At 39.2% G+C, this 11,780-nt stretch overlaps 1 protein-coding gene across 6 annotated transcripts in view; it reads left to right on the forward strand.

Moving 5' to 3' along the window:
- LOC120533201 (RAB3A interacting protein (rabin3)) overlaps window positions 1-11,780 on the forward strand; it is a 115,706-nt gene that overhangs the window by 101,251 nt on the left and 2,675 nt on the right. For all 6 annotated transcript variants that reach the window (XR_005634457.1, XR_005634456.1, XR_005634455.1 and 3 more), the window contains 3 exons: window positions 1,029-1,141; window positions 8,216-8,315; window positions 10,781-10,850. Coding sequence is in view for 3 of the 6 variants with exons in the window: in XM_039759956.1 (XP_039615890.1) it covers window positions 1,029-1,141; window positions 8,216-8,315; window positions 10,781-10,850 (283 nt within the window). In the remaining 3 variants the exon portion in view is untranslated. The remainder of the gene's footprint in view (window positions 1-1,028; window positions 1,142-8,215; window positions 8,316-10,780; window positions 10,851-11,780) is intronic.

The following is an 11,780-nucleotide window of genomic DNA, read 5'->3' on the forward strand; positions in this document are numbered from 1 at the left end:
AAAGAAAGTGGGCTTGCTACCATAAATATTGACTAATGTGTAACTTATTTTGATTTACTGTAATGGGGTCCGTGGTTCAAAAGGTTAACAGTAAAGCTTTCTGAGGCATGTCAAGATGATTGCTTCAATCCGCAAAGCTATTAGACATTGATTTCACCTGTTCCATGTGTAGAAGTACTTCCGGGGGTAGATGTGCCTATTAAAAACAAGGCCAACCAACCCATAAGAGCAGAATTCTGATGCCATTGTGTTCCAGTGTCTTTGCACATGCCTGTAATTTGTTCAGGTAGTTTTCATTTTTCCGTTCAATATTTCTTACCAATGCTATAGCTTGGAACAGGGTCATGGGTAACTAAGGGAATGTATTGGGAAATTGTCCAGAATGTCATGTAGCTTGATGATCACAGTGTGTGCCATCAAAAGTGATCCAGTCACCACAAGACGAGCTTTGAGTCAGATGGCGTGTTAGGCTTTCGTACAGCTTCCTGGTAAGTGAGATGTCAATTGAGACGGTCAAGCCATGTGACGCACTCCATGTTTTTACTTTTTAATGTTTTGTGTTGCCTCTTGCTTGAAGCTATTCCCTTTTGTGTATTAATCATTGTGGCTCATGGGATAGAAATCCAGTTAGACTAAAAATGAAATAATTGTTCACTTCTGTTTATTGATGGTCTGTTAAAAGTTCCCAAGAACATTTAGAGCACAGTGTTTTTGTTTTTTTTCTGAAGTGTTCACTGAGTGTGTTTCTTTTATATCTGTGTCTGTTGCTAAATCTGTTTCAAAAGAAAATTAAAGTCTTCTTGTAAACCAACTAACTAATGAGCTTTTGTGCTGCAATGTCTCAAAGTAAAACTAGGCGTGAGATTAAGAGCAAACTCAGATAATGTTAGGGTTTAGGATAGGAATTAGGAGGAAGTGAATGAGAAAGAAAGATGGTTGACTTGAAGGGTTTAGAAAGCCTTTTACGGAGGGCAGGCTTCACCAAGGACTGTAACAGGATCGCCTCTTACTTTTGTCTTTTCACACAGTTGGCGTCGGCCATCTTGGAGGCAGTCGAGAACAACACTCTGAGCATAGAGCCGGTGGGCTTCCAACCGTTACCTGTTGTTAAGGCCTCAGCAGTAGAGTGTGGGGGACCAAAGTAAGTCTGCACGTCTGTTTGTTCAAATTGTAAGTTGATGGATGCTTGAGGGCGCTGTTGCCCTATGAAACCCAATGGACAGATGCAGACACTGGTTTAAAAGCACCCAGAAGTATTTTAATTTTCTTCTTCAAAGTGCCCCAAAGCACCTCCACCACCATAAATCAATAATCACAATAACAATACCCTACAATAAACCAATCCTCCACTCCCAGGAGCTCTGTCACACTCCCTCCCAACTCCGGTTCAGCTTGCTGGGTCTGCACCAGTCCTTTAAATAGTCCTTGACCCAGAAGTGCTCCTGTTCTTCTGTCCATGTGACTCCATAGCACTTTTGGGGCAGATAAAGACTTATATTTTTCTTCAGCCCGGAAGTACTTCTGTTTCTCCGTCCTTGTGACCTGGGAGTACTTCCAGGCTACCGGGAAAATAAAAATCCCCGCATCTCCCTGCAGCATCCCACGATGGCACCCAGTAGGCCTGTGAAGCCGAACTCCATCTTTCATGGTGTCCTGCGGGAATCCGGGGCACCACCATGCTGCAGGGAAGACGCCATCTAGCGTCTTGGATGTGTCGGCCGGCATGAGCTGCTGGCCGTCCATCACAAAATGTAAATACAGAAATCTGAATGCCTCTGAGGTTACCAGAAAACACAAGTAGGCAGAAAACGCATAACATACAATAGCACTAGTGTGCTACAATAAAGCCATCCCTAAAACAGGAAACCTGCAAAGCTGTGATTATTTTAAGACATTATGTAAAAGGTGCGCCCGACCCCCCCAAGAAGACCACTTGTCTGTAACACACAAAACCTTGTTCTAAGTGTGATATCTCCTACTGTTTGCTAACTTGTTTAATTTGGCTACTGAGTGGTGAATTGGCAGAGTTTCTGGAGAATCCTTAGGATTCAGTGGCCATGTAATTTGTAGTAAGATGATTTGGCAAAAAAAGCTTTTTATATCATTGGCACACATGGCCTCATAGGTATTACACTGCTGGAATTTGTATACTTTGGTCCTGGTGTTGTCGGTTCATCAAATGATCCTGAGCAGCTCACTCAGAAGCAACCAGTCAGTCATTTTGTGTTAATTTCATTTAGTACCTCTGTCATTTTCATGAACTCCCTACATCTCCACCAGTTTATTTTGGCTCTACTATCTTCATAGTGTATGTTCTGCCAGCTCTACCTCTGTGGCTGTGGAAAACTTCCTGATGACCTATGAACTTTTTACTGCATTACTTCACACTTGTGTACATAGATAGATACTTTATTAATCCCAAGGGGAAATTCACATAATCCAGCAGCAGTGTACTGATACAAAGAAACAATATTAAATTAAATAGTAATAAAAATCAAAAAAATTAAAATAAAATTAATGTTAGCATTTACTCCCCCGGGTGGAATTGAAGAGTCGCATAGTGTGGGGGAGGAACGATCACCTCAGTCTGTCAGTGGAGCAGGACAGTGACAGCAGTCTGTCACTGAAGCTACTCCTCTGCCTGGAGATGACACTGTTCAGTGGATGCAGTGGATTCTCCATGATTGACAGGAGTTTGCTTAGTGCCCGTCGCTCTGCCACAGATGTTAAACTGTCCAACTTCACTCCTACAATAGAGCCTGCCTTCTTAACAAGTTTGTCCAGGCGTGAGGCGTCTTTCTTATTTATGCTGCCACCCCAGCACACCACCGCGTAGAAGAGGGCACTCGCCACAACCGTCTGGTAGAACATCTGCAGCATCTTACTGCAGATGTTGAAGGATGCCAGCCTTCTCAGAAAGTGTCATCAATCAATCTGTCTATCCATTTTCTAAACAGAATATAATCTAAAATGAATTATTCTACAGTTTGATGACCACTAGATGATGCCAATATGTCAGTTAGTTGTCAGATCATTCCACACTGAAGTAAACACCAAACCAGAAATACATTTTATGGATGTTACTTCTATTGGAGGTTTACCCATGCATAGCTAAGCATTACTTGCACAAAAGTAACAGTGCTACTTGAATTGTATTTTAAATGAAGAAAATCACATTGCACCATGCTATGTTTTGTATCATATTGTACTGACATTAATAGATGTGCCATTAATTTCTATAATCAGTCTCTTGGGCTTTTTTCTTGCCACTTCCTCTCTCTTTCTGATAGCAGAACATATCCAATGGTGAAATCCATTTCTTTATCATCAGTGAGTCATCCAATGGCTAAAAGTCCAATGCAATATCTATACATATTAGTCCAACCAGAATATTGTTACTGTGTATCACTGGGCCAGTGCTGCCAAGTTTCTGTGTGTCATCCTCTTTTAACTTGCCTCACTTTTATCCTCCTTAAACCTTTGTACCCATTCCTTTGAGAGTTTCCTCCTAAGTGAAATGTACAGAGGATTTTTCCCCCTCGATGTATGAATTATATTTCATTAAGAAGATTTTACTGTGGACCCCAAGACATCTTTTGTGTCCTGGACCCAAATGTAGTTGGTCATCAGGCATCTTGATAATGCTGCCCAATGCATCACAACTGATAATCTCCAACCGTGGCAGTGTTATAGTATATGAATCACAAGATTGACATTGGTTATCCCTATCATGCAGTGCACGTGTTTCTAGGAAAGATGTTATGATGATTTAATGTTTAAAGAAGTGTTTATGGGTATTTTTCCTGGCAGATGACCCTCCTTTTATTTATTTATATATTTATATTGTCAGGTTTGCTGCAAGGCAAAATAATGGTGGGTTAGAAACAAGAGTAATCTCTTTGAATTGAGTCATATATCAGACTGCAGACCAGGAGGATCATCAGTTTTATATAGTTAAGAGGGAGGAAGAGGCGGGTCGTCAAGAGGAAGTAACGTCATCCCAGGGGCAGTTTTATGCTGAAAACAGGAAGTTAAGTTCTTAAGTGTTCCTACAAAGGAATGAGAGAAGGTATTAGTGCACATAATAAGTCCCACGCGGTGCTTCAACAATAACTAGAACCTGCTGCTGACTCCCGTGCACATCACGTGTGTGACACTAATATATATATATACACACACACGCTAGGGGACAAAGCCCCTTGCTCACTTTGCTCGCCCACCCCCTCCCCTGTGCTACACACAAGCCACATCACAGCTCTGCCACTCGTGCTGAGTGCACGTTAAGGAGATGCAAACAGATGAGCTGCTGGCTTGCTGCTGCGTGTTCTGCTTGTCACGCTGCATGTTAATCATTTAAAAGCTTGTACGGTAACTGTCCTTTTGTCTCACTGCTTTGTCTCGCAGGATGTCAAAGTGTCTTTCAAGAAGATCACATCTCGACCCAAGTTTTTTTTATTATAATTATAATAAAAAATATCTTCTACTCGCTCTACATAGGGATGAGGTGTGCTTGACCCTTCAGTTTATTTTGCATTCTCAGCGCATCTGTCTTCTTGATGTGTGTTTCTGAATGAAGGATTGATTTGTTTAAGGAGTACTAGAAGTGGTTGTAAGATACACTATTTAACATTAGAACAATTTAAACAAGAACTGACCATTCAGCCCAACAAAGCTCGCCAGTCCTATCCACTTAATTCTTCCAAAATAACATCAAGGCGAGTTTTGAAAGTCCCTAAAGTCTCACTGTCTACCACACTACTTGGTAGCTTATTCCAAGTGTCTGTGGTTCTCTGTGCGAAGAAAAACTTCCTAATGTTTGTGCGAAATTTACCTTTCACAAGTTTCCAACTGTGTCTCCATGTTCTTGATGAGCTCATTTTAAAATAACAGTCTCAATCTTTTTCTTCTTCTTCTTTTGGCTGCTCCCATTAGAGGTTGCCACAACAGATCATCTTTTTCCATCTCTTCCTGTCCTCTGCATCTTGCTCTGTCACACCCATCACCTGCATGTCCCTTTTCACCACATCCATAAACCTTCTCTTAGGCCTTCCTCTTGCCTGGGTAATTCCCTTCATGATTTTAAACACTTGAGTCAGGTCTCCCCTTAATCTTCTTTTGCTTAAACTGTAAAGGCTCAGCTCTTTTAATCTTTCCTCATAATTCATCCCCTGTAGCCCTGGAATCAGCCTAGTTGCTCTTCTCCGACCTTTTCTAGTGCTGCTATGTCCTTTTTGTAGCCTGGAGACCAAAACTGCACACGGTACTCAAGATGAGGCCTCACCAGTGTGATATAAAGCTTGAGCTTAACCTCCTGTGACTTGTACTCTACCCATCAGGGCGCTATACTGTATAACCTCACACCTGTTAGCCTTGGTCTAGAAGTGGATAGTGATGAGTCCATTACGACTCTTAAATCCTTTCAATACGTTGTACTTTCAGTTTTACTGGTAGTAGTCCTGGAGAAGAGTTACATTCTGGTAAGATTTCACAGCAGTCTCTTGCTACACCCTAAACTGGACAATGGAGCATCTCCTTGACCATTACTTCTCCATCTACTGCCACCTGATTTAAAATAGCCCCAAAGTGTGGAGGTCATCTTTGTACTATCTATGCTTTTGTCATTCATGTCACTTCAGTACCTGCTAATTTTAAGCGTGAAATTGTATTTTTGTCAAATGCAGTTGTTTTGAACCTCTCTTTGTCAGAATTATCTGAATTTGACAGGCCTTACCAATCAACTGATCATTCTTTAACATTGGAATTACCAGAGCCTATGAGAAAACTCGTAAATCCGGCCCACCTTAAATCCATTCGCACCTCTCCATCAGTGTCTTTTGTCCTGTGAATGTGCTGATTAAGACGAGCAGCATACAGCCTGCTTTCCATTCCCCACTGTTGCAGAACGTTCACTGAGTTCTCCCAGCTCGTGCCTTGTTTGATTATCTGGGAGTGAACTGCTGGAGTTTTATAGTGGAAATAATAGATTGTTATTTGGAACACATGCATTTCATGTGTGTTCTGTTTCTACAGTAATCTGTGTAAACACATTGTTAAAACAGAAACTTTTTCATATTTTAGTAATAAATGTTACAAAATGTAGGCATAAACTATAGAATGTGTGAAGCCTGAAGGCCAAAGATCAAATAAACACTTTCACAAAAGGTTCAAGGACGATACAACAGCTTCCATGGCGTAATACGATTTCATTCTGTTTGGCTTTGAAATTAACACAGAAATACTTTTTAAACTTACACTTTTACTGTACAACCTCAGTAAAAACAATTTTTTTAATTAAATTTTCGTCAATATCGCATTGAATTTTGATTCTGTGTTTGGACTTACATCACGACAATGCGTCGTATAACTGCCTATGAGTGAATTTTGTTTCTTTCTCTCTAATAAATAAACCAACTTTTTCAAATGTTTTTCCCTGTGATTTGTTAATTGTCTTTGCAAAAGCTATTCTAACAGGAAACTGTTAATGTTTTAATACGAATGGCATGTCACGATCTCCTTTGGTGTCTAATGCTATCCCCTGAAGATACATCCTTCTTTCTGCAGTAATTCATGCGGTGGAACACAGGACAATGTTAACGCTTGTAGATATTCTTCTTGATATTGTAAGTTGATGTTTTCATCTTACACACCATCACCACTAACTGTTTCAGCAGAGTCTTTTGATATGCATGTAACCAATTTGCCGTGCAACCGATCAACCTTTTTGCGTTAATTCATTTGACTTCATAATTTTTCGGTGATAGGATTGCCCGTATATTCATTTTTCGGGTTGATAACCCTTCGGGATGAAATTCTTCAATAAGATTTGGACATAATACATTATCTGGCATCCTAAAGTGAGGAAAACGTAAAAATTTATAAGAGTTGAGAGAGCAGGAACTGTGTCTGTCAAAAGCATTCACACGAATGAGAGGTGAGAGGACCGCGGGCGTGGTTGAATATGTGTGTGTGCAGTTTTGGTCTCCAGGCTACAAAAAGGACATAGCAGCGCTAGAAAAGGTCCAGAGAAGAGCGACTAGGCTGATTCCAGGACTTCAGGGGTTGAATTATGAGGAAAGATTAAAAGAGCTGAGACTTTACAGTTTAAGCAAAAGAAGATTAAGAGGTGACATGATTGAAGTGTTTAAAATTATGAAGGGAATTAGTGCAGTGGATCGAGACTTGTATTTTAAAATGAGTTCATCAAGAACACGGGGACAGAGTTGGAAACTTGTTAAGGGTAAATTTCGCACAAACATTAGGAAGTTTTTCTTTACACAAAGAACGATAGACACTTGGAATAAGCTACCAAGTAGTGTGGTAGACAGTAAGACGTTAGGGACTTTCAAAACTCGACTTGATGTTTTCTTGGAGGAAACAAGTGGATAGGACTGGCGAGCTTTGTTGGGCTGAATGGCCTGTTCTCGTCTAGATTGTTCTAATTCTAACTCTAATTCTAATATGGTTAAGAGGTGGGCAGGATTTGAGAAAATCTCATGACAAAAGTCTTGTCTAATCTCAGGATTTTCTTTTATGATAGAGAGAAATATCCTGGTAAGAATTTTAAAAATTCAGTCACCTTTCAAGTCAGAAAATGTCTATCCTTACCTTAGGCACACTGACAGAAATGCTCAGAAAGAAGGAGCAGAGACAAATGACCACAGCTGATAAGGGGGCTGCTCTTTCAAGTTCAGTCACACTGTTGCAGGAATTAAATTTAGTGGACACGTCTATAGACAATGAATCCCTTGTAATGTTCAAATGTTATTTGCGCCTTGGGATGATATTCCTGCTTCCTTTGAAGACCTTGTAAATAGTTTTAAATGCTGCATTACTTGTAGAGGAACTTTTGAAACAAAACAAATTAACTTAAACTACATTCTGATACTAGAAAAATAAATATAGAGTTACATAAATATCGATAAAAGTCAAGTAGGTATAATAAAATATGCATCTATGATATATCATTAATTAAAAAAGAACAAATTGGTATTAGTGGGCTCCTTTCAAAAAAACATTTGGGGGCGCAATTAAAATTATTACGAAAACTCGGGTCGCAAATACGTAAAGGTTGAGAAACGCTGGTTTAGGCAGTCAGGCTGAGCCTCTGACATTTGATGTCTGCCTTCATTGTTATGAAAAAAGTTAACATGATTTTTTTTTTTTTGGTTTTATAGTAACTTCGTCTTATATGTGTATATATTTTTTTTTTATTTAGAAAATGTGCACTCAGTGGTCAGGCCAAAACATGCAAGCATAGAATCAAATTTGGAGACTCCAGCAACTATTACTATGTGTCTCCATTTTGTAGGTATAGGGTAAGTATACAATTAAATGTATTTTATGTTAAACTTTTTACAGGTCTCTGACAATGCAATGAATTTTCAGATCTCCTGTGGCAGGGATAACTTTAAATAAAAAGGTTATTGTTGATTTGATAATTGTGCAAACACTAATAAGTCATGACGGGAACAGTAATAATAACAACAGCATTGTTTCTATCACACATTTTCATACATGTAATGTAGCTCAAAGTGCGTTACAAGATGTCAAAGAGAAAGTTACAAATAAAGAAAAAAACAAATTAGATTAGATAAGGATAATGCAGGTGCATCTCAATAAATCAGAATATGATCCATCCATCAATTATCCAACCTGCAATATCCTAACTACAGGGTGACGGGGGTCAGCTGGAGCCAATCCCAGCCAACACAGGGCTCAAGGAACAAATCCCGGGCAGGGCGCCAGCCCACCACAGGGCACACACCAGGGACAATTTAGGATCGCCAATGCACCTAACCTGCATGTCTTAGAATATCATCGAAAAGTTATTTTATTTCAGTAATTCAATTCAAAAGGTGAAACTCATATATTATATAGATTCATTACACACAGAGTGATATATTTTAAATCATTTATTTCTTTTCATTTTGCTGATTATGGCTTGTAGCTCATGAAAACCCAAAATTCAGTACCTCAGAAAATTAGAATATTAGGATGATGAACTTTATTTAGCATTTTAGGTTTATACATTTTTTTTTTTTTGTTTTTTGTCTCGTGTACAGTGACATTTTTATTTGCGTGCCACATGGTGACATAATTACCTTACCTCAGAACTCCTGTAGTGGCCTCCATAATGTTTGGGACAATGACACAATTTTTCTTAATTTACCCCTCTGCTCCACAGTTAATTAAAAATACAAATCAGAAAATTCAGACGTGACTAACGTGCACATTGCAGAGTTTAGTTTGATTTAAGGGGATTTGCAGACATTTCAATTACACCACAAGGTTTCAGGGCACAATAATATTTGGGACACAGCACTGGCAGGTCTATAAAGGAGTCGTATGTAGGACTTGGTTGCATATCCCTTGGATGCCATGACTGCTTGAAGCACAGGGGTAAATGTGTCATCGTCGTCCTAAACATTATGGAGGATGCTGTATATTTCTTATCTGAAAGAAATAGCTCTAAAGTAATTAACAAGAATTATTTCCAAAAGTATTAATTAAACTATTTATGTTGCTAACTTTATCACATAAAAAGTGAACAGATTTTCTGTATTGAAATAGTTGATAATAGAGAAGGCGTCAGGATGAAGTAGTTTATTAACCACAGAAAACCGAACCCTTGGTAGTAACAGCCACACTTTATTATTCAGCCATAATCGACAATCGTGACTGCAATTAGTGCATCTCTGGTCAGAAAATGCCTGGCTGTGCCTGATGTGGCCTGTCTCGTCTATCCTTGTTATCAGCATTCCTAGTTTTTAGCACAGAATTATACCCTGGGGCCAAACGTTTAAAGTAGCTATTTTATCCAAAAATGAATTGGAGGGATGAGTTTAGATAGTCTGCAAGATTTTTTTAATGTAGATCATTAGGAGAAGGACAAAGACAGCAGCAAGGATAAGGGGACAGATATTTTTAAGGATTCTGGAAGAAATTGAATGAGCAGAGGCATTTAGACTGTGAATGTTGCTGCATTATGATCAGAGAGGTCGACCAATGCAGTGTTAATAACAGATAAGCCAAATGAGGTGCGATACGTAACCACAAGAGTGAGTCGGAAATTGAAAGATTGAACTGTAAGAAGATCCATTTGAATCTATATAGGTCTTTATTTCTGAATACACAAAAATCAGCTTACTGGTTAGGCCCTAATTTGAAGGGAGTCACAGGCCTGTTAACTTACGAGAGGGTAGCTTTATGTTCTTAGCCATTCATGTGACTGCAGGTGGTCCTTAGGACCACCTCTTTCATTACAGTGATGATGAAGGATTGGACTGTAGGAAGATCCAATTGAACTTAACTAGTTTTCTGATAACACAAAAATCTGTTTACTAGTTAGGCACTCATTTTGAAGGGAGTCACGGGCCTGTTAACTTACGAGAGGATATCTTTATGTTCTTAGCCATTCATGTGACTGCAGGTGGTCCTTAGGACCACCTCTTTCATTACAGCAGTTTAACGATTCCTTCACTTTTGGAGAAGGCCGAGGGTGCGGGTCTGCGTCCTTGGATTCTTACTAACAGTGACGAGCCTAATGAGTGGCTGCATCAGAAATCCAACCCAAACTTGAAATAACGGGGGTCCAGTACACAAATGTCATTTTGCTTTTTGTCATGAATTTGCACTTTAACTCCTTTGAAAGCTGCACTAAAAAGAAAACTCTGATGTTTAAATTCTTGTTTTAGTTTATAAGCAAGAAAAATTAGAAAGCCTACTGTCATTTAAAATAAAAAATGCACTCTTGTGACTCAACATTTTTATTCTTATCTAGATTACATCTGTCTGCAATTTCTTCACGTACATCCGGTATATTCATCAGGGACTGGTAAAACAGCAGGATGGTAAGTGTGCTCTTAACCCCGTGTTGGTGGGCAGTGTTTCTGTGACTTTTTGGGAGGTTAAATTCACAAATCCTTAATGCATTGATTCATTAATTCTGTGAGGCCCATACGTCACTTTCCCCAGCTACACCTGCCTAATCATAAGGTGGAATCCCAAGGTGTTCCCAGGCCATTTGGGAGATGTAATCCTGCCAGCAAGTCCTGGGTCTTCCTTGGGGTCTCCTCTCTGCCTGTAAAACCTCCTTAGGGCATCAATATTATTAATTTTATGCTCTCACTTTCTATTGATCTCACGTCTATGGCGCAGAGTTCATGTACAAGTCCATGCGCTAAGACGCTCCTTATTGTTAATTTCATGCTCTCAATCTGTGTTTTTGTGTTTTACCCTTTGCGGCCAACATAGAAAAGACTGGCATGCCTTGGTCTGTTTTTTGAAAATTATTCTGGGATGTGTATGGCAGACACCAGTATCGTGTCACTGGTGTCCAGTATGGCGTATAGTTCAGCACTCAAGTGTTGCAAGAGTTGATTTCCTGATGCTTTGTGTAGGAACTGTGGAAAAAAGGTGACCATAGTTTATGCATCCGTATTGACTTTTCAAAGTCCAGAAGAGACCTTTGAGTTACATACAGAAGAGACCCACCATCACTTAGTTGTCAAAACGTAAATTCAAGAAAAGACCTCTGTGCTAACAGAATTACTACTCCCATAAATGAGACACAGTTTTTATATGCGACTCACCCTTAGAAAGAAAGAGAGAGAGAGAGAGAATTATTTATAAAGCACAATTAAAAAACACCATGAGTATAAACCAATGTGCTGTACAATAAAATCTTACTTTTGAAGTATCAAAAGTAAATCAATAAACAAACAAAAACATTACATAAATATTAAAACAAGTTAAAGGAGCCAATTAGCAGATAAAAATTA

This window comes from Polypterus senegalus, chromosome 8, assembly GCF_016835505.1.
Source record: "Polypterus senegalus isolate Bchr_013 chromosome 8, ASM1683550v1, whole genome shotgun sequence".
NCBI classification, from domain to species: Eukaryota; Metazoa; Chordata; class Cladistia; order Polypteriformes; family Polypteridae; genus Polypterus; species Polypterus senegalus.